The 27,530-nt window shown below is 37.4% G+C and overlaps 2 protein-coding genes across 3 annotated transcripts; one reads left to right on the top strand and one right to left on the bottom strand.

Annotated features, from left to right (window-relative positions):
• Nucleotides 1-1,024: 1,024 nt before the first annotated feature.
• Nucleotides 1,025-19,994, bottom strand: LOC129731183 (chromosome transmission fidelity protein 18 homolog). Of its 2 annotated transcripts, XR_008728978.1 has the most exons (11): nucleotides 19,773-19,994; nucleotides 19,137-19,701; nucleotides 18,901-19,069; nucleotides 18,060-18,829; nucleotides 17,784-18,003; nucleotides 6,414-6,785; nucleotides 4,315-4,490; nucleotides 3,882-4,260; nucleotides 2,778-2,838; nucleotides 2,230-2,724; nucleotides 1,025-2,166 (listed from the first exon to the last, which is right to left on the bottom strand). XR_008728978.1 is itself a non-coding variant. In XM_055690994.1 (10 exons), exons 1-10 carry the CDS (start codon nucleotides 19,855-19,857, stop codon nucleotides 2,624-2,626), a joined length of 2,898 nt encoding a protein of 965 aa, XP_055546969.1. In that variant the 5' UTR covers nucleotides 19,858-19,994; the 3' UTR covers nucleotides 1,025-2,623. The 2 variants fall into 2 exon arrangements, 1 of the variants encoding a protein (XP_055546969.1); XM_055690994.1 differs by having other exon boundaries at nucleotides 1,025-2,724.
• On the top strand, nucleotides 15,128-17,894 carry LOC129731184 (cilia- and flagella-associated protein 206). Its single transcript, XM_055690995.1, has 6 exons — nucleotides 15,128-15,547; nucleotides 15,609-16,025; nucleotides 16,083-16,444; nucleotides 16,501-16,761; nucleotides 16,818-16,972; nucleotides 17,266-17,894. Exons 1-6 carry the CDS (start codon nucleotides 15,310-15,312, stop codon nucleotides 17,633-17,635), a joined length of 1,803 nt encoding a protein of 600 aa, XP_055546970.1. The 5' UTR covers nucleotides 15,128-15,309; the 3' UTR covers nucleotides 17,636-17,894.
• Nucleotides 19,995-27,530: the final 7,536 nt, after the last annotated feature.

Here is a 27,530-nt window from a genome sequence, read left to right as displayed (position 1 = left end):
GCCAAATTGCGAATGCGTTCGCATGAAACGGTTATTTCCGATTTATTTATATCGAATTCTGGGTCCCCAAATAATGAGGCGGAATTGATTTCGCTGCAGGCTTATAAAATTATTAAATTTATTAATATTAATCCCGTGGGTGGTCACTTACGACGAAAATCAACGAATTTCGTAAAAAAAAATCCATTTTCGTTACAGTTGACTATTGTCGACTAACAGACGATGTCTGGTTTGTTGACTGAAATATTTTGCTATTATTCATCCAATTTCTCTCGATGTTACTTCTTTCCTTTTCGTTCTGCGTTTGTTTTATGCATGAACAATAATTAGCAGTGTTGTACATATATCAAGAGATACAAAAAAGCAAAAACAAACAATAATCCTGCAATTCGTAAGGCCATAAATCTGATTTTGAAAGTAAACGAAAGGGGTCGAAACTTGTAAGCTTTTGCTACTGAATTTTAGAGATCCTGTCCCGGTCGACCTGATGGTGTTACTGGTGCACATGTGTGAATATTTTCATCTCGAAATTTTGTTTCCACCAAGCGGTAACGTAAAAAAAACGCTATCCAAAGGGCGAAGGGTGTCGACTGTATGAGCGGAATCGATCCCATTTGCAGGGGACGATTGACTGGCTGTTTGCTCACCTCCTTCCATTATAACCCACTTGTTCGTCTATTTGTCAAAGATCACGTTGAAGTAGATTTGGGTGCACAAAGGAAACATCCACAGTAGCGGGCAACCCCTGTCGGATTGTTTTGTGGTTTTAGGCTAAAATATGTTTCGAAAAATGTTGCCGACCGATTAGCCCCTAGGGGAAGTTGACTGAAGGGTTTGCCCGTCGTGTTTGCTTTGTGCAGACCCCTTATGTGCCGGGACCGAGCGAACGACTGCATCGAGAAGTTTTTACTATCGCATTAGCGAAGCGAAATTATCAGGATCAAGTGATAATCACATTTCGGAGCTCGTTAGCGAATTTTCTCCTTGTGATCGAATTAGGCGCTATTTATTATCATTATTATCTTTTTGACAAAAGGAGCTACTGCTTGTGGCTAGTATATGTCGATGTGATATTAGGAGGAACCGAAGAACGATTTGAGCTGTATACCGCAAACAAAATCATATAGTTTAACTATCTGAACCCTTAGATTTTAAAAAATCACCCGTTTCAAGATTACATTTGGTCGAATATAATTTTGTCTAGTGCAGAAGATTTCTCTCAATGTACGTTCCTGTTGTGACCGTTATTCTCTAAACATATCGAAATACGTGATATATTTATCACTGAAATTTTTTTGTAACAGTGACAAGGCTTCAAATGTTCGAAAAGTTTTGTTTCTGTTGAATTGAAATAAAAAAAGTTTAAAAATTAAAAGAAAACCTTTCTATGAAACTAGTCCTAGATTTTCATTAATTGCTTTCGTTATAAGATATTACAGTTTTTTCCATCGTGGAAGCGATCAAATTCAAACACAAGGCTAACCTTCAAAAAAAGCGTTTTTTCGCAAAAATCAGAATTTGTTCATCGTAAAGAAATATTAATCCTATTTGATAACAAATAGAGAATATTGCCAAATCAAATGAATCATCACTTCAGGGATTGATTCGTTTTGTTTAATATTCCTTTTACGATATCTACGAAAACCTGAAATCCTAACATTCGGAACACATGTTTTAAGGGCATCCGTCTTCCGGAGTACCATACCAAAACAAAATAAAAACTTGTCTGCCGTCGTAACTTTTATACGCTGACACCTGTGGCCACCACCTCACATGATATTAAAGCATCACAGTAGCAGCAAGTACCGTTTCGGTAGAAAATTTGTTTTAATTTTTACTCAATTTTCACACTCGGCACACGCCACACAACAGCACTTCCGGCAATCTTGTAACGACTCACTTTTATCTCCGACGATACTTTGTTGCTGAAAATTACTACTTTATGCTTTGCTTTTTGCATATCTTCGCTGTATGTTGTTTCGCCTTCAAAGAGAACCCGGGTAGTAAAACACTTGGCACCACCGGAACGTATCGCCAAAGTTAACCTTATGCGCCATCCGACGAAACAGGATGCCTTGGTCGATCTTCCGTTTTGCATCCTTCACTGTTTTCGTTGATCACATTCGATTAAATTTTAATAAGATGAGCAAAAGTTTGGGTAATTGCCTAAATAAATTGGGTTAAATAAAATTAAGCGGATTAAGCGGTAAAGAAAAGGCATTTCTGAACCTCGGCTACAAACATAGACTTGTGCTCCAAACGAAAGCGCCGCGCCACGGCGCTACGTGCAAAGCCTCCTGTAAAAGAGGATGTTTTTCGGTCGAAAAATTAGCTGCTTTGAAGTGTGTGCGCTCTAAGCGGTACGGAAATTTTCCGCAAAGTTTTCCCCACTTGATTGCGTTCCGAGGCCGGTGGACGATAGTGAACTTTGCGGCAGCCGTAGCTTTTGAACTTGATTATGTTGGAAAATTTAGGTATTATGAAATTATCGGCAAATTATGCTTTGAGTAGCTTATAAATGATAAGCCATTTTTACAGGATTTCTTTGCAGTAACTTTAAGGATGGTACGAATCGGATGAACACCTTCACTTTCATTTACGCTCGAGAGTCATAATGCAGGGCTTACATCAAATCTTGCAGAGTAACATCCTTCCGCACGGCATTGTTAAAACCTTCCTTGTAGCGATACCAAATAGGGCTTTTTACAATCGTGTCAGTTCCACCTGAATAAAATTTATCCTAGTGAACAAAACAGCGGCAGATATTAGGCTCTTACCTTCTTGAACGGGTACCATTGTTTCACGGGTTGTGATCCGACCGAAAAAGTCCTTGAATACCTAAAAGCAGGCAACATATTTTATTGGTTTGAAAATTTCTTAATATTACGCTACTCATTTATTTTATAGATGATTTTTATTATTAATAATATAAGATAGCAAATCTGCTCGATAAAATTTTATTGAGTATTAAATATATAAAATTAACAAAATTATTATTATTTAAATATATAAAATTATCTTTGGTATTCAAGAGTTAACCTTGAGAACACTAATGTTTTGATCGAAGCTTTTTGTAACAACTGTGCACAATTTCACCCCAGCCTACGGTATCACAATCATCCAAGCTTTCGATTTCCCCCTTATTGTGGCTGTTGTACAACTAAAGAAAATTCAAACAAACGCCAAACGTATTTGCATAACAAATGCTTGAAAAATTGCTTTCACTAAAATTCCCGAACAAGGCTTATTACCCTTATGCATATTGTATTTTTCTATCAAACTCTCTCAATTTTGTCGACGAAGAAGATAAAGCTAAGTACACTTGATTCCGAACATCAATTTTCGGTTATGAAACCAATCATATCAAACCAATCAAAAGTAAGATTGGATCTATCGGTTCAATCTAGCCAAAACACAACCGACTTTTCCGGTGCGACTAGCAGCCAAAATGATTTTTTCCCAGCAAGCATTCAGCCACCAGCCTGCAAACAGAAAAGCAGATAGGAGATGGGCGCGAGATGCTTTTTCTATCAAGCGTTCAATCAAACTTTATACTCCTATTTCAATTTTGTGCCAATACAACTTTCGCGGATTCGTACGGCGAAAACTCCGGCTCTAGCGGTACGATGCAATCATCAATTCGAATAATCGTAATATTTTCTAAATTGATCCTTGATGGCATAAAACTGTTTCGATCAGTTTGTTGCCTTCGACGGCAAATTATTATTTGAGGAAATGTTTCTATCAACCGGTTTTAAATTTTGATAGTATATATGATAATCAAATATTGAGTTCTATTACTTTCCTGAATGTATATAGACAATTGTTGAACAGGTATTTATAGCACAATGAAAAACTTTAAAAATGATAAGCACACTTACCACCTGTTTCACTTTCTGGACGACTGGTTTCGGCTGAAGAGTTTGCAGATGATTGGGTAACGTCGACGATGATGCTGCGTTCGATGGTTTATTTTTACGAGCACCACCGATTTCGGTAATTTTAGCAGTTTGTCCTTTCGCCGGTGCCCGGGATACTTTTGGCTGAGCTCGTCGCATAACCTCCATTTCCACTTCTCTCGCGACGATTTGCTTTCCAAAGTAGCTCAAATTTTGCCCGGAAACACCTGTGAAATGACCCAGTTGTTCGATATCCGGATTCAGCTGGTACTGATAAGATCCCTCAGCCGATTTCAGTTGTATGTAGTTCAAGCCAAAATCTGCCATAACTTCTACTGCATGAGTTAGGTCCGACTTTTCCCTGTTGGAAAATTTATAATAATAACAGAATTAAGTTTCATATAGTCATACTTACTTTGGAGTCAACAATTGCAGCGAAACCGATCTCAATGAAGGACTAATCACACGCTTCAACAACGGCACCGTATCCAGCAGCACCGTTGGTCCTTCACCAATACCCTTTAGCTGCGCCGAGAGTCCCTTCCGCAGTCCCGTTAGTATCAGTTTACAAGTTGCCAGCTTTTGGGACGTCTGTAGAAAGAGGGAAAAGAAAGCAGAAGCGGAGTTCTTTTTTGTTAGAGATCAAAAGAAAAATTGCATCATACAAAAATTGAATTCCTATCTCAGGCGGGAGTGAAAAAAAGGTAAATCTGACCGAGAGTTGCTACAAAAAAAGTAAATGAATATTGAATAATTAATAGAATCATTTCATGAAACGCTCTTTCGGGTGAGTTATCTTAATAATCATCAGATTTATGCTTAGTCCACACTTTCTCTGGTAGGCTTACCGCCTGGGCGAAAAGGGTTCAAAAATGCTTTTTTCGCATCGGAACTCGCGTTAAGGCACGCAAGATTCAACAACACGAAGCATGAATGTTATCGAATATGTTCACACACCATCTTTAAGTCCAGAAATCAAACAGAAAAGTGTTGGAAAATTTTGGCAAGCACCAAGCCCTAATATAGTTGACGACTAACGGAGAAAAACCGCGTTAACGGCTAGGGGGAGTGCTTTATAATTGCTGCATAAATTATGCATGTGCTACAGAAAGAAACCACATTAAGAGGCCGTTATTTACTAATGCACGAGAATCCGGCCAGTCACACCCTTGGTTGACACGTCCCAGAAACGTTAGATTATTTGGCATAAAACCATATTGCATAATTGTTACACTACGCATGCCACAAAATTCTCCACCCTTAAAATGAAATCTAAAAAGGCACTCAACTTGTTTTGGGGAAATGAATACGCCTTGCAGAAAAGTTACTCTTGACGAAAAATATTTTTATTAAAAAATGAATATCCGAGTGTTGAAAATTTCATTCCAATAGAAATTCCAATAAATAATTGCATTTGTATTTCAAAAGTTTAAGGAAGCGGTTTCGAGGACTACATTTCTATTTCAGCAACAAATTGTCATTAATAATATTTTAGTGTTGTCAAACTCAAAGGAGTTTGTAAAAAGATTTTTAGGTTTACGGGACTCACTAGATAACATTATAGTGAAGACCTAAAATTGATAGAAATAAAAAGTTACTCTACGAAGACCACAATCATTAGAAACTTTTAACTCATTTTATTATAAATCTAAAGAAAGCATCAAATATCAGGTGTGAATTATTTTATGCAAAAATATTTTATGCATATTCGCTAGACCAACAAGACCATCTCATTCAGTACTAATTACTTTTTTTTCTATTGCCGAGCACAAAATGTGTCATCCACTTTCGCGCTTTCAAAGAATTCAGCGGCTCTCGGTGCGCAAGGACAAAATTCCTGTGCAGCTGATTCGCCGCGTGGGTTACCACGTATGCACACTCCTTGGGCAAACAAGCGGGATAGCCAACCGCTGACGTGCACAAAAAGAATTATTTAAAATGGTGTAAATTATGTTTAAACTGTGTGTATTCCATTAACGACATCAGCATCGTAGACCGAAGTCATACAGCTCGTGATGGTGCTTCCGTGTTGTATGCAAAGGAGCCCATCCTTGTCTTTTCAAAGCCCGAAGGCATGCTCGTGTGCGGTGCGGTTTGACTGCATGCACGTACGTGACGATGATGCAGCTTCATTGACAGTAAACGAGACCCACTCCCTGCTGACCCTTGAAACTAACTTCTGCATGGCGATGAAAAAGAAACGTTGTTATTTTCCCTTAAATGTTGCGGTGCAAAATGGAATACTAAATTAGAGATTGCCGCACAGATTGAAGAATGAAAGGGAAAAATAATTAGTAGCTTCCACGGATGAAAAGCATTTCCGAAGCGCTGTCAATGTAGGAGAAAAATTATTCTATTCACTAGCGCAAACAGCTATCAATAAGCTTCTCTTTGCGTCTTTCAAAGCACATACATTCATTATTGTAAAGCACATAATAAGTTATAATAACCCTAGTAATTGATTTCATTCAACACCTTACCCAGTATTATCACAAAATACTCGTTCGTACGTACCTCGAAGCCCTTGTTAGGGAAATTAATTTTCGGCCAGACCAGACCGGCAAATAGGAAATGCCACGACACGAAAGCGTACATTAGGTACGGGTATATCGAGTAATTCTGCTGGTGGTTAATCATCTGCTGGACGCGATCGTTGAAGCAAAACCAACTGCCAGCTTCCGCTACACCGACCATATTCGGATCGGGCATTTTTTGCTGCAAATAGTTCTCGAACACACCCTGCGTCAACCTATCGTAATCGCCGGCCATATGAATCACGTCCAGAATGTTGACCATCCGCGTGGCTGGAGACATATCAGTTAGCGTGACAATTGCGTCGTTAGCTGAATTCTCATCCTCTACTAAGGTTTTCTTTGGCCGTTGAATCTGCATGAATGAAGAAAAATAAGAAAATTGATAAAAAAACATCAATTTGTAAATTTATAAATAACATCAATTATTTTGATCGATTACAAAAACTGAATGAAGGTCTAGCGTTATTGGAAGTGGTATACAATAACTAATTAAAAAAAAAACGAATACTAAAACTTCATATCTGGAATAGCTGGTTGTGAACAATCAATAATCTTTCCGTTTAGTTTAAATTGAGTAGATGTTAGTTCAACTCTTTTTTTCTGTATGGACTTCCTCACTGCGACCAGAATCGTAGATCTATTGTGAGATATGCCCGGGTGTCTGCTGTATCCCGCACTTCTATTATAAGCAATACCGCCATTGAGAAGTGGCATGCTTATTATAATTGTTTATCAGTGCTTGTGTGTAATGTGATACTCTTCCTTTCACCCGCTTACTGTTCTACTATACCGATGCTCGTTCCTCTTGCCAAATATCCCCAATTATCATTCCCTGGAGAAGTGTCGTAGTGCGTCCTTCTTGCCAGTTTTATTAATAAGAGGGACTTATGTATTGTTAAGAGAAAGTCACGCAATGGTGTTATAGATTATAGATTTATTTTTTATAGATTTTTTATAGTTATCGAATTCAACTCTCAGGCCCACATTCCAATCTGAACCTTGATAAAGACTTCTGAAATATATATTCTCCATTAGTGTTTCTCCTTCATTTCGCATACTGTTTGTTGAAAATAAAAATTGCAACTCCATAACTAACTTGCATGAAAAAAATCCAACACGATTGTCGAAAGGCTGAAGGTCCGGAAAAATAACTAATGGTTAGACATTTCTCCAAAGTTCCAAAGATAGTTTAGATATCTCAAAAGATACACCGGAGTTATTCGATTTACAGCTATTGAATTTAAAGTAGTAAATTAGGTTCATATCCATTTCATTCAAATAGGCTGTTTAAAACAGATAGTATATCATCCATGCATTACGAGAGGACTTTTTTCGAAATTTTCGACCCACCTCCCCTCATGATAAGGTTTAGTAAGATTTTGCATTACCCTCTCCCCCTAACAAATCTTATTTTGTTTTAACCCTGGAGAGATAAACTTATTCTGGCTTTAAATTGATGCATGAATTTTGAATCATTTAACATGCAAGTTTTTGTTCGAAATTCAATAATACCAGAATTCAGTTTTTTCGAACAAATACCAGAATTCAGTTCTTTCGAAAAACGAGAACGGATTCGCACTACACTCCCCCCAAAATTATGGATCACCACAATTATGGATCATTTTTGTATTTCATGGTATAACTGTTTGAAGGCATGTAACATTATTGCAATAAAATACCTATGCCATATTTGCTAGCTTAGAAAACAGTGAACATCGTTTTTGTTTTTAGACTGATGTGTTTTTTATAAGCGTAAAAAATGTCATCGGTAATCTATCAAAATATTTGTCGTTTTCCTCATTCAGCGTAAGTAGCACACTCCTTATTCAGAAGTTTTATATGTAATATAATCGCTTATTCTAGAGCAAAAAATAGCTCGTACACAAAGATCAAGGTAAGTTCTTCACGATTCATCAAAATGTTAATGGTTGGTAACGATTTTTTTGTAAAAATAAATAAAAATAGATAATTTTCTAAGTGTTCCATAATAGGGACCGAAACAAGATAGTTTTTCACAATTATGGATCACTTCGATTCAAATGTGATTTTCACCAATTAAAAAACTCTCTCACCTTCTATTGAGCTCTAAACAGAAGCTAAACAGTGCTCGGTCTTTGGAAAATACTGTTTCTAAAGCATGCGGGACAGAAAAGCTGCATAAAGCGGCAAACCATTATGATGTATCATATACACTAAAGTCGCTTTTTACGCGGGGGATACGTGCCGCGTAAAAAACGCGTAAATTCCGGAATCCGCGTAAAAAACCGCGTTAATTCCGGAATCCGCGTGAAAACCGCGTAAATTCCGGAATTCGAGTAAAGAAATAACGGAATCCGTGTAAAAAAAAACGCGTAAATTCCGGAATCCGCGTATAAATACCGCGTAAAAAACCCAAGTGAAAAAACCGCGTAAAAAGCGACCTTAGTGTCGCTACCTTCGGGAGCGTCAGGCCTGGACCTGCCAGATCTATGGATTTATCCTTAGGGGCCATCCACATACCACGTGGACAGATTTTTAACGATGTTGACCCCCCCCCTCCTCCCCCTCCGTGGACAACTGTCCATATAAATTTAAAAAAAAATTTTGGACCGTGGACATTAGCCAAACCCCCCCCCCCCCTTCCCAAAGCTGTCCACGTGGTATGTGGATGGCCCCTTAGATCTACGGATTAACATTTATATGGGAAATCCGTAGAAAGGGTGGGGGGGGAAATCAGGAGAAATCAGGAAAAAACCGTGGAAATCCGTAGAACATACAGATTTTAACGAAATAGTTCTGACATCTCACAGGCTGGACTCTCGATCTAACTGCAACCTCAAAAGCCACATAAAATGTGGCCAAAGCATGCGAAATCTTTGATATGATTTGAAACATGTTATTTCTTCATATTACCAGTGGTGGGCACCATTCCGCTAATTCACTAACTAGCGACGCTGAAAATCAGTTAGCGATTTAGCGATTTCGCTAATTTTTGAGCTGGTTAGCGAAACTGTTAGCGTCGCTAAAATTTTGTCCTTCGAAACGCTAATCGCTAATCCGCTAAATTTTGTAGAGAAGCGATAGTAGAAATATTTAGAAAAACTGTGAATTGCTGATGGCGTACGTAAATTGCTTCGAAAGATGAACATACTTTACTGCGAAAGTTACTTTTGTCAGTTTTTTACCCTAGAATGGAGTTTCAGCTATCGTACAAGCCAGAGGAGCATTTTGAAGAACAAGCACAAGGTCTAGATTGAATTTTCGGCACACCAAGAACTTTGGTAAATTGCAATGCGCTTAAAATTATGACAACTTTGGTTCTACTTTTTTGATTCAGATAATAATTGAATTTTTATGAAAACTTTTTTTAAGAGTATCTATTTTCAATGCAAGCTAAATAACTTTTGTTATTCTTGTTTATACAAAATCAAATAAGAATACCGTTTCGTAAACCTCTTACTGTAAATAGCTTTAAAAATAATTGTTTTCGTTTGTTTAACCAAAACAGATCAAAGTGGTCCAAATCTTACAAAACACGAGCAATAAATATAGCGATATGACTATTTACATATTAAAAAGTTAGCGATTAGCGATTAGCGAAAGTTCCGCTAATGTGGGTTTAGCGTTTAGCGTTTAGCGATTATCGAGCTAAATTTTCCGGTTAGCGACTTAGCGATTAGCGTCGCTAAATTTTCGGTAGCGGTGCCCGCCACTGCATATTACATAATTTGAATAAGGTTCATTGAATGAATTCGTTGCCAAAAACGGTTTTTATTATGTTGATCCATAATATGATGCGAATTGTTTCATAATTGGGACCGCTGGCTCGCTTTTTTTCTGGCAACTGTTTCCAGAAATGAGCAATTCTAGCTAAAACCGTCCCACTGGTGACATGAAGTCTTTCAAAAAGGATATTTTTATGTCTAAATGATTGAAAGTAGCGAAAAAATGAGAAAACCACTTTGGTTAGTTCATATTAATAGACCCCTCGGGCACAAATCGGTTAAACGGTTTTTACAAAAATTGATTTTTGAGCAATTCTTGACCTTTTTATTGATTTATTTCTCTTAAATTTGTCATTGAACCCCCTGCAGGCTGCAACCAACACATCGTTTTCAAGAGAATTGATAGAGCTTTCATTTGAAGTAGAAAAATATTGGCCGCTATCTTGGATTTTATCAGAAAAACGTGTTTTTGAGCAAGTTCGCAACCACCGATTTTGAATTTGACATCACCATTGGAAAGCTGAGAAAAAATGCTTTAAGATGCATTCAAAATAGTAGATAAGCATTAAGGTTATCTTGTCATTCTGGTCACTTTTCAAAATCGACCTTCAAACAGTTCAACGCATGACTCGCGTCCAATATCAAATCAACGCAATATACTGAACATGTGGTGTGCGTATGATGTGGACAGTCAGTATTCCTAGTTTACAGGTAGTAAGTGCACCCACGCACCGTAATTTTTGAATAGCCTTTAATCAATTGGCTGAATTTCGTTGGGTAGCAAACGTACCCTTTTCGTCGATAAGAATTTGCTAGGGATCAAAAAAGTGACGATTCTACTCTTACTTTATTTACGCTGGCATACACAAATCTTCTCCAGATTACTCGGGAAATACTTGATTCATACTATACCTTGGTATACCATACCTAAGTTTGTTGATAGTAGTTTAATGCATGAAAACAACAGTATATAACAGTAGCAAAAACAACATCTAACATTAATTTGTTCAATTACTAAACACGCGAAAACTGTCCTCCGTACAGGGAACCAAACTTTGTTCTAGCAAAAAAATCGTAGAGAAGCTTAATCACAAATTACGTTACACTCAAGGAGGAGCGAGGGAGTGAAGAAATAAACAATGTGAATGCAGTGAAAAGAGATCAAAGATAAGATTTTTTGCTTTACGTAATTTGTGAACAGACCCAAAGTTACAGAGGCATTGGGCCATCCACATTCCACGTGGACAACTTTGGGGAGGGGGGTCTGTGTGATGTCCAAGGTCCATACAAAATTTTGAGAATTTATATGAGAAGTTGTGGGTGAGGAGAGGAGGGGGAGGGGGGTTACAAAATCCTTTAAAATCTTTCCACGTGGAACATGGAAGGCCCTTAATATACACTACCCACAGACACACACCACAGGCTCAGCATGATTTGATATTGGCCGCACGTCATGCGTTGTACTGTTTGAAGGTCGATTTTGAAAAGTGACCAGAATGACAAGGTAAACTCAATGCTCACCTATTGTTTTGGATGTATCTTAAAGCATTTTTTCTCAGCTTTCCAATGGTGATTTCAAATTCAAAATAGGTGGTTGCGAACTTGCTCAAAAACACGTTTTTCTGATGAAATCAGAGATGGCGGCGAGATCCAAGATGGCGGCCAATTTTTTTCTACTTCAAATGAAAGCTCTACCATTCCTCTTGAAAACGATGTGTTGGTTGCAGGGGGTTCGATGGCAAATTTAAGAGTAATAAATCAATAAAAAGGTCAAGAATTGCTCAAAAATCAATTTTTGTAAAAAACGTTTAACCGATTTATGCCCGAGGGGTCCATCAATATGAACTAACCAAAGTGGTTTTCTCATTTTTTCGCTATTTTCAATCATTTAGACATAAAAATATCCTTTTTTAAAAGACCTCATGTCACTAGTGGGACGGTTTCAGCGAGAATTGCTCAAATCCTGCTTAGCATCTGGGATGAGTGGAATCAAATTGTTCAGGATTGTAGCCTTGCGGTCTGCATCGATTTCTCGTAGACTCTTTAAAAAAAATATTGTAGACAGTTTGTTGAACGAACTTTCGTCTATCAACTTTAGTTGCTGTTTGCTAAAAACCGTGCACCGGTTCATGTTGCAATCCGTTGAAACTAAATCGCTATACAGTCATACCTTGATACAAGGCAACCTCGATATAAGGCAACCTCGATATAACGTAATTTTTACCTCAATATAACGTTACTTTTTAAGATGTATTTCAATAGAAAATAAATGATACATCAACTGTTTTGGGGTATAAATTGCTTCAAAAAATGGTTGTAGTAACATTTGAAACTAATGGAACCAATAAGAAAGGTTTAAAATAACTAATAGGTGATAGGAAATAGGTTCTCACGCATCCTTCAGTGACAATTCACAGTCTTGCATCCTTTAAACAAAAATTATTTTTGCTTGTTGAAATTTTCTTTAAATGGGCATAAGAAAGGTTTAAAATACTGATAGGTGATGGAAAATAAGTTTTCGCGCAAGTTGGAAGGCCCCAACACACTGAATTGTGGCAACTGTCGAGGCACTACGTTGCTCAACTCCGCTTCGTGCTCTTTCGTATCCTGTTCTTCAGATTGATACCGTTAACAAAATCCCTTGTCGACGAATACCAGGCTGGTTTTCGACAGAGGCTTTCCATGACGGATCAAATTTTCACCTTGTTCTGGGAGTATAACTTGCAGATCCACCATCTGTTTGTAGCTTTAAAGGCGGCATACAACTCAGTTGAAAGAAGCGAAATGCGGCGAATAATGATGGAATAAGGTTTCCCAACGAAACTAATTGAGCTGAGTCGTATGACGCTTGAGGGATCGAAATCATGCGTGCGGATAGATGGGGAGACAACAGTCGAATTCGTAACGTTAGATGAACTGAAGCAGGGGGATGCGCTCTCCAATTTGCAGTACGAAGAGTAGACGTCCAAAGAAACGGTAAGATCATCACGAAATCTCACATGCTTCTTGGTTTTGCGAACGACATTGATATCATCGGTATCAACCGTAGGGCCGTGAAAGAGGCCTTCAGGCCTTTTAAGCGGAATGCGGCGAGGTTGGGGCTCAACATTAACTCTGCCAAAGCAAACTACATGGTAGCTGGCAGGGAGCGTGGGAGTTCCGGTAGTGTTGGTTCCGAAGTGGAAATTGATGGGAACGATTTGAAGCGGTTGATGAATTCGCTTGTGAAGTGGTTAATGTACGCTTGTGACATGTGACAACGATATGAGCCGCGAAGTGACACGACGAGTTGCAGCTGCGAATACAACCTTCTAGGGACTACGTAACCAGCTGAGATCCCGTAGTTTGTAAACTCGCAATTAACTAGTGCTGTAGAGGACGCTGATCTTTCCGGTTGCCTTTACGGAAACGAAGCATGTACGCTGAAGGAAGCTGATCGACGAGTGCCCGGAGTATTTGAGTGTAAAGTTCTGCGATCGATACTTGGCGGTGAATATGAAGAGTGTAGCGCAAACGCATGAATCACTAGTTCTACAAGCTTGCAGTAAAGGTATTACAGCGGGACAGGCTTCGATGGACTGGAAATGTGGCCAGGATACCTGCCGAGAAAGCCGCCACAACTGTATTCAGCAGAGAACCAGAAAGATGCCGTCGACTCCATGGTAGACCTTGCACTCGTTGGGTGTGCGCGGTGGAAGAAGATGCACGATCTGTGTACGTGGTGACATCTAACAGTATTTCCTGCAAGTACTTTCTAGTATACTTCCTGGTTATTGGCCACGGCTTCAAAATTTCCTTATCGGATTTTGATATGCACAACAAAACCTTCGACTCAAGTTTGTGGGTATTTGAGACTCTTATATAGAAAAGTAGCTTCCATCATCCAGAATGAAAGACTTTCTGCCGCACTTCCGAGTCATCCAACGGCATTGGAATCCCACGGTTTGGATTTAATCGTCAGTGTATCGTCAGTGTAATCTAGAGATCTGGTTTTCTTTCTACACATTTTTCTTTCCTTCTTTAAAGTCTTGCAGATGTACGGCTTCAAACAACGGAACTTTCTGGCTGCTTCCCGCTGACCTCCGAATCCTTGCTGTTGAACATGTTGTGTAGGGAGCGGAGTGTTTTCTTGTTCATTATTTCCCTTGGACGGCTACCTCTCTTCCGGATTACTGCCATGGAAACCAGGATACGGTAGACGGTAACCGGTATATTTCCACTCTTAAAATGGTCCACTGTGTACTTTTCGCCACGATTTTCGTTTGTTTGTACAATTTTTGTACAATGCGGGCGCGCACGTTAGAGAGAAATGGAATGTGTGACAATTCTCTGAATGGAGTAAGGTTATGGAATGTTATTTTTGTATAGAAAAGTGTTGAAGTGTTGCCATTCTCATTTTAAGTGGACAATCTCGTTATCTCGTAACATTCTTTTGAAATTTTACTTCACTTGCACTCATTCATACTTTAATTATCTTATCGCATGAGGTCGGGCTGGCAAACTAAGAAAACTTCAAACTAAATTATACTTTACGAACTCATTAAATTTTTTGTATTAGGGACCATCCACAAACCACGTGGACAGCGTTGGGGGGGGGGGGGATTTGTGTAATGTCCACGTTCCATACAAATTTTTTAGAATTGATATGGGCAGTTGTCCACGGGGAATTACATTATATGAATTACATAATATGAGGATGTGAAAAATGAACACTGGACAGAACAGAAGGTGTGACTTAGACTTAGAAAACATTTTCCTCATCAAGAAATGTAAGCCAGCAATTTTTAAGATAGCCAATAATTTGTCTTTGAATAATTTGTCTTTGAAAAAGTTGAGTTACAACGGTACAAATTCCTCACTGAGGAAATGGTATACATTTAATTCAAAATTTATTATTTCATTCATTGGGTTAAACTTTTCTCGAAAATCACAATTCCATTTTTGAATGATGAGTTATTTTGGACTTGTAGGTGCCTTAATTTTGCTATAAAGAACGAGTGATAAACAAAATAGGGTACATACATCCGCATAGCAACCGCCAAAACAACGAGCGTTACGTACCTATCAAGCGATACCAATGCCCACGGACCAACTTAACAGCAGTTTACCAAGCTCAATCGAATTTTAACAACCGGTCGGAAAAGTTGATTCGCTTCCCGAGAAGACACCAAGATGACGTCGAATCATTTGAAAACCTACTTATTAGAACCGAACATAAATCTTAAACCGCTGCTCTATGAGATTGTGAAACAATGTGAAAAGAAAAACATTCGCTACGATAAGCATCTAATAACATTCATCATGAACTTGGTCAGCTTGGACCCGAAGTTTGAAATTTACATGGAGACGCTTAGTGCCGACAGACGGAACCATGACGATTTTGTGGAGGAATGCGTCGCAATACTCTCTGGTAATGGGTAAATAATTACATACCTGAAAAAGTATTGATATATTTTTTTTTTCATTTGTAGAAGATCGGTCTCCTAGTTTAACCACTCTCAAAATTCAGTTGTATTTTTTGGAACATTTTTTTAATAAAGACGAGGTAATCGAAAAACACACTCGGAATCTGCAGAATAAAACAGCTCATCTACTAAGAGAAATTACCGAAAATGACGTCATAACTAGAGATGAACAGGATGAAATATTCAGCAAAATCATAATAGATATCGTCCTAAACATGGGACTCGGTAACCCAGATAATAAAGAGGTGATTGTCGAAACAACAAAAGCATTAAACTCCGTGATGTCCCGGAGCGACAAGGCGAAGTTTATCACTCTCGACAAAAAGGACCGGCTGCTGGCACTGAAAGATATACGTGAGATAGTGTGCGGCATTCGTATCTTCAACAAACATGCCGGAAATGCTTCAAACGGAATGTCTGATTGTAAGTATAACTATGCCAATTGAATTGGAGAAAGTAGTATAATTCTACTTTTTATAGTACCGCGGTTGTTGGATCAATCTCACGAATCTACCAAATCGATCCTGCAGATAACGTTATGTGAAATTATGGACAAAGTCAACCTACTAACCAGTGCATTGAATTCTTCGATCGCTTACGATCTACGTAACCGTACGATAGTAACCCTTTTACCGGAGAACATATCTTCGGAGGATTTGGACGACTTGAAAGATTTATTAATTATGTATCGACAACATGAAGTTTATACTCGAAAACTAATTGATGAATTAGTTTTAATGAAATACAACATCGATACCTGTAACCAAGAATACAACCAAAAGTTGATCAAGCTTCACGAGGCCGTTCAGTATCGAACTGCCATTCCAACTGATCGCGTATTTGTAAGATTTCTAACTAATGGTACTATGTTCGCATCATATCGTGTGTGTACTTTTAGCCAAAATTCTCTGAGTTGACACGCATTTGGATGCAGTATCAAAATTACATCTATTTACTATCGGAAATCAACCAAATTAGTAATACATTAACAAATCTAACGGAACGATGCCTCAGTTTCGATGACCTGGCATACCGTTTACTAGGAGAATGTCAAGTTCAAACCGACTTGGATAGATTGGGCAAAACAAGCAACAAGAAACTTTACATTGACTCTGAAAGTGTAGCCTGTGAAATAGTACCCTACGCGTCATCCTTGAAGGTATGCTTTTTTTATTTATCGGTGATCATGATAATAATTTGTTCTTTGTCGTGTAGGTCGAATTTCTAAAATTTTGCGTATGGCACTTGGCAGAAGCAAATGGCCTTTTAATGCCTGGCAACACCGACATGGGAGTGTGTCAGTATCAGAAGGAACTTTATGCATTTAACATACCCGAACCCGCGGTTTTCTTCAGTGAAAATCCCGATAAGTAAGTTTAAAACTTGCTTTGACTAACTCTAATTTCATGAGACTATGTTAACCTATTCCCCACGCGTGCCGACGTATGATGTTGGTTCATATTTTAGGGATTGTACAATTAAGAACGGTTAGCAAATAAATCAAACTTTCATTTGAACACACAATTTGTGCTATCTAAACTCGAAGTTGCCGAGTGATTCGAAATTTAATGCAGTTTTATGTCTGTGGGGAATAAGTTAAAATTATTTGAACTGAACTGCTGGCTGTGCTATACAGTTTTCGTTCTAATTTACTCCATGACAGGTATTTGTTTAAAATCGTCAAACTCGCCCGCAAAAAGGTTCAACTCGTTGTCTTTCTGGACATTTTCTTCAAGTTGCAAAATTGCTACAACTCAAAAACAATGGAGGTGTTCCATGTCAAAGTCCCGCTAACGGCCGAACAGGAAGTGCAAACTGAGCTGCACCCGATTCCATCAAATATCGACCGACAGTATCGTTGGAACATCTGGGATCTTCGCCGGGAGGCCATCGGATTAACTAACCTTCGCATGAAGCGAACCAGTTCGTCCCAAACGACGAAAAGCAAACCTACACAGGTATATTTGCCGAAAAACCAGACCACACAGACGCGAGTGTGTCGCGGAACGGAAACCGAAGAGCGGCGACAATGAATTAAGAAGGTAGAAACGGCTCCAACACCGCTGAAATTTTTTTCAACATCAAATAATGATTTAAGCTCACAGCAGAGTAAATCAGGTTAGATAATTCTGGCATGAAACGATTTCTGGAATTTTTAAAAAAAATGCGCCATAACCTTACCTGGAAGATTGCAGACCAAATTCCGAACAACCCCTTGTGTCGATCCTTCTGACCAACATTACATTTCAAAACGTCCGTCAGTCGCAGGGGTTTCTTTAACGAGCTATGAAATTGCAGCATGGAAAGGCATGACCGTACATCATTTCCTGTTTTATCCGCTAGTGCTAGCATAGATGTCAAGTCTGTTGTGATTTTCTCCTGCTTGGCTATCAACAGTAACCTGTAAAAGTTTCAGTTGAAATATTACAGGTTATATAGAACATTTTTGGTGCTCACCTTTCTGCCAGTCTGGCCGATTCAGTGGGTGGAAAGTTGACAACGAACGCCATCTGACGCAGTTGTCTCAATGCAGGAACGTACAAGTCGTTACATATACAGATTATCGGTCGTTTCAAAATAAACTTGTCTCCTTTGCCTTTTTTATTACCACCTTTTTGCGGGACCGCTCCAGACACGAATCGCAGCAAAAAATCCACCGTTGCTACTGGGGCACCATCGATTTCATCCAAAACTATACAGTTCGGTCGTTTATCTTCATTAAGCACGGATTTCATCTGTGTTCCACTCTCCAACGCTAACCGAAACGCTTCCGGACTTCGATCATCGGATGCGTTGACCTCTCGCACAACATACCCGGCATGTCTGGCGATTGTATGAGCCAAAGTGGTTTTTCCCAAACCTGGGGGACCACACAACAAGGCAACTTTCTGCACTGGGCAACCGTGTTCATCCAGATCAGTATTTAATGCCGATCGACCTTTCCGCTTCCAGCCTCCATTCGACTCAAATCGGCCGGTCTTTTTATTAAAACTGTTCAACTGTTTAGTATCAGTTTTTTGTTTCGGTTCGCGTCCGAAAACCACCTTATCCCATAACTTTAACCATTGCAATAGACTGCGATTTGTGGTTTCGTCCGACAGTAAATCAATATAACGTCTTGGGCGGTACTTTTCAACCCATAGCTCGGTACTCTGATCTGGAACAATGACCTGTACATCCGGGCTAGATTGAATTGCACGTTCAGGAGCTTCAAAGCGCTTCGAGACCTAGAAGCAGTAATGAACAATTAATTCTTGTTGTCTCGTTATTGTTTTAATGGATTGAGGAACAAACTCACGATTTCCTTAGCTTCGTTCCAAATTCTCTCCTTTGCATCACCTAGTAATCCATTGATACCATTCTTGAAGCAATTTATTTCATTTATAGCATTCGTTTCAAACTCTTCCGAGTGAAACCGCACGTAAACCCGCTCATTGTCACTTCGCACAATCGTAGCAAAAGGCCACCTTAAAACGAAAAGCATAATTTTATACAATTAATTTGCTTAATTACGCAGAAAAAGAAATAAGTTACTTCGGCACCGAATATGACAAATTCTGCATCTTGAACCGATGCAAAGCCTCTGCTCGATCCAATCCGGTCGATTTAACTGGATTCACAACCGCTTGGAAGCGTTTCCTTGCTTCGAGGATTTTTTCGATCAATTCCATATCAAGTTCCTCTTCGGTTTTGGTTTTCTTCGTGTAGACCTGCTGACACAAAATGTGCTCATCATCTTCGATATCCTGAATGTCTCCGAATAAAGCATCTAAACGTCTTTTACGTGGATTAAGACCGATGTTTTGAATTTCGCTTAACGGGTCAGCGGCCAGTATACCAGCATCAGCATTTTCAGGAAACGGCGTCGAAGCCAAACGTCCATAACGCGACGGACCCGGAGTATCAAAGAGCCGCTTATTGATTGTGGATGAGTTTCTCGGTATTTGTGAAAATGCGGGGCTTTGTAACGGGCTGTCCTCGTTGATTTGAGACAAACGTGGGCTATCTAGTGGACCTCTGCTATAATGAGAAAATGCTGTCGATGCACGAGGAGGGTCGTTATTCTTTGCACGAGTTGGTTCCGGTTGTGCTTCAGACACTGTTCCAATGAAACAAATAGAGCATATATTATTGTTTTTACTATACACATATTTGAATAGGAACATTTACTTTCAAACCCCAAATCATCCATCGCCTCGAGCTCATCTCCATACATCAGCTCAAATTCCTCCTCTTCTGTCGGATATTGATCCATTTTTACACTTTGTAATTTTAAACAAAGAGCACGCTTTATAATTGTACTTATTTGTTTCTTGTTACAATAAATAAAACTAAACTAATTCATTGATATCAACTTTAAGCGAACACCGTCTGATCCTTGCAGCGTACACATAAACATTAAACTGTCAATTATTCGCGCTTCTTTACTGTGTTATAGTAGCATTCATCGTGAGCTGATTGTGACTGCGGTGAGGTCCATCTACTGGATTGAAGGAGAAGCTTGTGCGCAATCTATCATAGCGCTGATCGTAAAAGTTGCATGCAATTGAAAAGGCTCACATGAAACATTGATTGACACGCGGGTAATAAACATTTATAAAAGATGATAACTAGGTAGAGCGAAAAACATTACATTTTTTACGAATAACTTACGTACCGTGCAAATAATAACGCAGTAATTCACCTAATCGCGTAAGGAAGCTAATCGCTAAATTACCAAATCGCATGAGAAATGCATTATTTAACAAAATCGTATCAGAAAACTAAAGCGCGAAAAGAAAACCGCCTATAAATAAAACTCTAAAATTCCACAAATCATGTTGAACGAAACTGAATATAGCAACATAGCATAATATCATTTGGATCAATTGAAATATATTTGAATGAAAGTTTGCGAATGCGATTAACACGAAAAAAAATTTTCCTCAATTGAAACGATTGTTGCATAGAAATTGTTTGTTTTGGAATAATTTGATAATATACGGATAATATTCGATACCATCTGGGACGGTTCGAGATCGCAGATTCTATAAGCATTCGAATCCTAATCACTTTTCGTGACGGACGCAATTTAAATATTTCTTTCATCCCCGTACCTTTCAGCAGTAAAAATTTGCAAATTTCCAGATCGATTATATTATTCGTACTCATACGTCAAAAGTGTTATATAAAACATTTTTCAAATGCTTGTAATAACCATTATTGCTGGGAAACTTGAGAAAAAAAAGTAATTTAAATAAGTAAATTAAATAATTTAAAATTAAAAGTAATAATATAGAATAAACACATAACCGCATTAAAAGAGTGCACCTGTAGTGTTTTCGCATGGCAGATTTATACCAGTGTATATGACAGATTTCAATAAAAGAAGTATATATTCTATTTATTTTCCGTGTAAAATACGTTCTTTCCACCACAAGGGAGCGCTGCAAAATTCACTGAGCACTCAACAGTTTTCGAATCACAGATGACCTTTCGTTCTGTGATCTTAGTGAAGATGGCGGATACGTACCTCGGACTAAAGGCTTCTTCGCTAAGAGGTTCTTCTATTCAATACCCGCATTTAAAAAATAAGAACTGAAATACTTTGTTTATTTTCCAGCTTTTTTTTTCAATTCTAAAAATTCATTGAAAATGTGCAGATCTTTTTCATGCGGGGTAAGCCCACCCACCAGCGGGGTAAGATCGCCCACCATTTTTTGAGAATAACAAATATTTTTAGGGCCAAAACGGTTGATTTTATCGGTATAGTGTCTTTGAAAAAGTTGTGATGGTATTTTTTTTCCTTTTTAAAAAATATACACTGTGAAAAATCTTTTTTTGTACGTTTTAAATTTTTTTATTCTTTTGATTATCCAAGTTCAAATAAATGTTTAGGTAACTTTTTATGGTTTTCAAAATAAATTAATAGGGGGTTTCAAGATATTCAATTTATAACATACCAGTCTTTAAGCTAAAAATAAAAACTCATTAAACCAGTCTGTATGATATTTTCGAAGACTTATTATGTATAGAATAATAATAATAGTTATAAATTTTTTTATTCATAATTAATTTTTGCACGTTTATTTTTTGAAGAACAAAATTACCTACGACTCTATACTAATCAAACAAACTGCTCAAAAAATTTCTTTACTCAATTTGTGCTAGTTATATTTCTGTTACTCCATGATCCAACAACCATCAAATTTTAGCTTACCTTTTGTAGATTTCGCAGGAACAACCTAAATTAATCCACCTAGCGGTCAGACCCAGCCTTTCTCATTCAAACTTTAATTTGTAAAAATATATTTACATGAACGCTTCAATCCAATAAATGTATATTCACTCTTTAGATTCTAAAATAATGATGTTGTAATCTATACATATGAAAATGCAAGCCGGTCTGTCTGTCTGTCTGTCTGATCCATATAGGTTCGAAAACTACCGAACCGATCGACGTGAAAATTTGTATGTAGGGGTTTTTGGTGCCGATAAAGGAATCCTATGATAGTTTGAGACCCCTCCCTCTTCTGGAAGGAATCCCATACAAATGAAACATAAATTTCTGCACAACTTAAGAACTAACCGACTAAATGGAACAAAATTTAGCATGTGAATGTTTTTAGAGGAAACAAATATGTGCATAATGGTTTGACAAAATGAAACACAAATTTCTGCACATCTCGAGAACTAATCAACTAAATGGAACCAAATTTGGCAGGTAAATGTTTTTAGTGGTGAAAAATATGTCCATAATATTTCGACACCCCTCCATCTTTTGAAAGGGAGTAAATGGAACCAAATTTAGCATGTGAATGTTTTTAGGGGTAACAAATATTTCCATAACGGTTTTGACACCCCTCCTGTTCTGTTCTGGAAGGGAGGGGTTCCATACAAATGATACACAAATTTCTACACATCTCGAGAGCTAACCAACTAAATGGAACCATATTTGGCAGGTGAATGTTTTTAGTGGTAACAAATTTGTTCCATAATCGACCTCAGGCAACATTTTGGATTGTAAGATGGCAACTTCCGGTTTCTGGAAAACAGCCAAAATGGCCGATTTCCACCCAATATAATAATATCCGGATCTAGAATGATACACAGGAGCTAAAATCGATCGAAATTGTCTTCAAATGCCATGATGAAATCCAAAATGGCTGCTTTCGGTTTCGGAAAAACAGCGACAAACGACCAAATACCACCCAATATGGGTTTTTCCGGAACCGTAATGATGCACTGGAGCCACTTATCGACTTCAGACCACATTTTGAATTGTAAAATGGGAACTTCCGGTTTCTGGAAAACAGCCTGAAATGGACGATTCCCTTTATATATGAGTATCTCCGAAAACAAGAAAGATGTACAGAAGCTTGAATTTTAAGATGGTTACTTCCGGTGTCTGGCAAACAGCCGGAAATGACCAAATACCATTCAATATGAATGTTTTCGGAACCAGGATTACGCTCAGATGACAGAAATTGATTTCACAGGCAATTTTAAAGTCCAAAATGACGGTTTTCGGTTTCTGAAAAACAGCCAAAAGTGACCAAATACCACCCAATATGAGTATCTCTGGAGCCAGAATGTTGCAAGAAGCTAAAAATTTACCTCAGACACCACTATGAATTGTAGGATGGCAACTTCTTGTTTCTGGCAAACAGCCAAAAATGATCGAATAACACCCAATATTGTTGTTTCTTCAACCAGAATGACGCATAGAGGCCAGAAATTATCTTAAATACCATTTTGAAATCCAAAATGGCGACTACCGGTTTATGAAAAACAGCCTAAAATAAACAAATGCTATTCAATATGAGTATCTCTGGAACCAGAATGATGCAAGGAGCTAACAATTGACCTCAGGCACCATTTTGAATTGCTAAATGGCAACTTCTAGGAAACAGTCGAAAATGACCGAATAGTACTCAATATGAATATTTCCGTAATCGAGATGATGCATAGAAACCAAACATTGACCCTGGACACTAGGCTGTCCCAAAAAAATCGATGTTAAAAAAGTCAAGGTGCTCAGCCCCAAATTGAAAGATAATGTTATTTATAGCATTTTTGTAGAACATTTCGACTTTCTAAAAGGTCGTTTTCAGGTTGCCCAAACGTGATTTATGAAAAAATTACTTTTTCAAGCTACAAAACCACTCTTTTGCACTATTTTCAAATCTCTTCGATTCCTACATTTTTCCATATATTTTTTTATTTTTGTGGGGTTCTTTTTGAATATTTTGCATGGTTTGGTTCAGCATCACATTCAATTTTTTGACTCACAGAGCCCACTGAACATCACAAAAAAGTGAATTTTCCTTATAATTTTCAGATAAACCCCTTCAAAACACATATAAAAATTTTTTTTGATCAAGAACTGAAATTTTTACTACAAAGCGGAATTCAAGACGAAAATTTACATGAAAAAAGATCCTTGATATCTCATCGGAGGGCTAAGATATCGGCGTTTTTACATGTGATGGAAAACTATGCATTTTGTCAAAAATGCCACTAAAGTTCAATATCTCCATTGCACAGTGTTTTATTTTGCCGTTTGTGCGTATAATTTCCTAAATAGTGATTCAAATGTTGATTATAGCCATGAGACATATTCAGATAAGTTTCAGGATATTCAAAAATGCATCTTTTAATGTAGAAAGAAGTGTGATCAATCCACCAATAAGTGAGATAAATAATTTACTTTTTAATCAGAATGAGATAGACACAAGGTGTCTTCGACAAAGTTATCAGCCATCCAAAAATGCATTTGTTTTCTGAACATTGTTATTTTTTATCTCCCAAAATAAAACAGTTATTTAACATATTTGTTAAAATGCAAAGTTTTCCATCATATAGAAAAATGCCAATATCTCAGCTTCTCGATAAGATATTAAGTATCTTTTTTCTTGTAAGTTTTCGTCGTAAATCCCGCTTTGCAATGAAAATTTCAGTTCATGCTCAAAGTTTTTTTTTATTTGTGTTTTGAAGGGTTTTATCTAAATATTATTAGAAAAACAAATTTTTTTGTGATGTTTAATGGGCTCTGGGAGTCAAAAATTGAATACAATGCTGAACCAAACCAGGCAAAATATTCAAAAACAATCCCACAAAAATAAAAAAATGTACCAAAAAATGTAGGAATCGAACAGAATTGAAAAAGGTGCAAAAAAGTGGGTTTGTAGCTTAAAAAAGTTATTTTTTTATAAATCACGTTTGGGCAACCTGAAAACGACCTTTTAGAAAGTCGAAATGTTCTACAAAAATGCTATAAATAACATTATCTTCCAATTTAGGGCTGAGCACCTTGACTTTTTCAACATCGATTTTTTTGGGACACCCTACAGGACACCCTTTTGAATTTAAAGACAACCACTTTCAGTTTCTGGAAAACAATCAAAATAACTAAATACCTCCCAATATGGGTATTTCCGCTGTTAGATTGATGCCAGAAAATCTGCTGAGAATGACCGAATACCACCCAATATGAATATATTCAGAATTAAGGCGATGTACAGAAGCCAAAAGTCGGTGATGTTGTCATTTCGATAAAACCAATCATTTTAAACGATTTGTTATTTGACCTTGATCATATCCTATGGCCGATTCATTGTGCATTTGCAGATTTTAAACACATCGCAAGGAATCAATGAATCAATGGAACGTTCAAATAGTACGATACCACATTTAAATTATGTTGAGGCCACATATATCGATCAAAGCAGGTATAGCTTTCAATAGTCTTTGAATTTCTTCTCTTTCCATAACTTTTGAGCCACATATCAAATTGTTATGAAGTTTTTTTATTTGTAAGTTTGAAAGATGACTCGTTCGTATGGCACTAGTTATGTTCAAATAAGTCATGTTATCTTTGAGATAATAGACTTTCGTTGTTTTATAAACAATTTAATACATAACGGTTGCTTAAGTTCGATTATAATCAAATGAAATGGGAACGTATAGGGCAGCCAAAATTTGAAACCACATGTTCAATCATAACTCATCAGATAACCCTTAACTAGCCCGCTCATCTGATAATAATATTAATCAAATCGGTTGTGTAGTTTCTGAGATAATGAAGTTTCGTGATTTTCACATTTTGGTACTTTACAGACGAAGTTACAGTCCGATTACATTAAAATTCAATAGGGTGTTATGAGGCAGCTAGTCTTTTAATTTTACACTAATTTTGTGGAAACCGGGTCAGCCATCTTTGAGAAAAGTGTGTGAGTTTAAGTAGTCTTGTGAATATTTTACTTTTCATAGCTGGATTTCACATTTTTAAACATAACAGGCAAAGTAATAGTCCGATTGCAAAACAAATCAATAGGGTTTTATGGGGCAACTAGACCTTCCATTTGACTCTGATTTTATGAGAATCGGTCCAGCCATCTCTGAGAAACATGAGTGAGATTAAACAGTCTTCAAAACACGTTTCTTTTCATAACTTTTGAATCACAAGTTCAATCTTCATAAAATTCAAAAATTAAGGGTTTTTTAGGTAGCCCGTTCATTTGAAATCAATTTTGTTCAAATCGGTAGTGTAGTCTTTGAGATAATGATGTTTCATGATTTTTACATTTTGATACATAACCTCTAAACTAAAAATCCGATCACAATGAAATTTAATAGGGTCTTATGGGGCACCAAGACCTTTTATTTGCAATTAATTTCATGAAAATCGGTCCAGCCATCTTTGCGAAAAGTGAGTGAGAATAAAAATCTGCACATACACACACACACATATACACATGTATGTGTGTGTGTATGTGCAGATTTTCATTCTCACTCACTTTTCTCAGAGATGGCTGGACCTTCATGAAATTAATTGCAAATGAAAGGTCTTGGTGCCCCATAAGACCCTATTAAATTTCATTGTAATCGGATTTTTAGTTTAGAGGTTATGTAACAAAATGTAAAAATCATGAAACATCATTATCTCAAAAACTACATTACCGATTTGAACAAAATTGGTTTCAAATAAACGGGCTACCTGAAATACCCTTGACTTTTGAATTTCGTAAAGATTGAACTTGTGGTTTAAAAGTTATGACAAGAAACGTGTTTTGAAGACTACTTAATCTCACTAATGTTTCTCAGAGATGGCTGAACCGATTTTTATAAAATCAGTGTCAAATGGAAGGTCCAGTTGCCCCATAAGACCCTATTGATTTGTTTTGCAATCAGACTATTACTTTACCTGTTATGTTTAAAAATGTGAAATCCAGCTATGAAAAGGAACATATTCCGACTACTTGAACTCACTTTTCAGAGATGGCTGACCCGATTTCCACGGAATCAGTGTCAACTAATAAGTCTAGCTGCCTCGTAACAGCCTATTGAATTTTACTGTAATCGGACTGTAACTTCGTCTGTAAAGTACCAAAATGTGAAAATCACGAAGCTTCATTATCTCAGAAACTACACAACTGATTTGATCAATTTTATTATCAGATGGAGGGCTAGTTAAGGGTTAACTGATGAATTATGATTGAACACGTGGTTTCAAAGTTTGGCTGCCCTATACGTTCCCATTTCATTTGATTATTATTGAAATTAAGCCACCGTTATGTATTAAATTGTTAATAAAACAACGAAAGTCTATTATTTTAAAGATTACATGACTTATTTGAACAAAACTAGTGTCAAACGAACGAGTCGTCTCTCAAACTTACAAATAACAAACTTCATAACAATTTGATATGTGGCTCAAAAGTCCAACATCCTCGACTATTGGCTTTTGGACATCGCCCTAATTCTGAATATATTCATATTGGGTGGTATTTGGTCATTTTCAGCAAATTTTCTGGCATCAATCTGACACCGGAAATACTCATATTGGGAGGTGTTGAGTTATTTTGGTTGTTTTCCAGAAACTAACAGTGGTCGTCGTTAAATTCAAAATGGTGTCAGGGGTCAATGTTTGGTTTCTATGCATCATCT

The sequence above is a fragment of the Wyeomyia smithii genome, chromosome 3, assembly GCF_029784165.1.
Source record: "Wyeomyia smithii strain HCP4-BCI-WySm-NY-G18 chromosome 3, ASM2978416v1, whole genome shotgun sequence".
Lineage (NCBI taxonomy): Eukaryota > Metazoa > Arthropoda > Insecta > Diptera > Culicidae > Wyeomyia > Wyeomyia smithii.
Note: the sequence above shows the minus strand (reverse complement) of the source record. Positions and strands in the feature narration are given on the sequence as shown.

Coding starts and splice junctions, on each gene's coding strand:
- LOC129731184 (XM_055690995.1), top strand. CDS start 15,310: ATGACGTCGAATCATTTGAAAACCTACTTATTAGAACCGAACATAAAT. Junction 15,548..15,608: donor ATGCGTCGCAATACTCTCTG/GTAATGGGTAAA, acceptor TTTCATTTGTAG/AAGATCGGTCTCCTAGTTTA. Junction 16,445..16,500: donor TTCCAACTGATCGCGTATTT/GTAAGATTTCTA, acceptor GTGTACTTTTAG/CCAAAATTCTCTGAGTTGAC.
- LOC129731183 (XM_055690994.1), bottom strand. CDS start 19,857: ATGGATCAATATCCGACAGAAGAGGAGGAATTTGAGCTGATGTATGGA. Junction 19,070..19,136: donor TTGTCATATTCGGTGCCGAA/GTAACTTATTTC, acceptor TTTCGTTTTAAG/GTGGCCTTTTGCTACGATTG. Junction 18,004..18,059: donor TCGGCCAGACTGGCAGAAAG/GTGAGCACCAAA, acceptor AAACTTTTACAG/GTTACTGTTGATAGCCAAGC.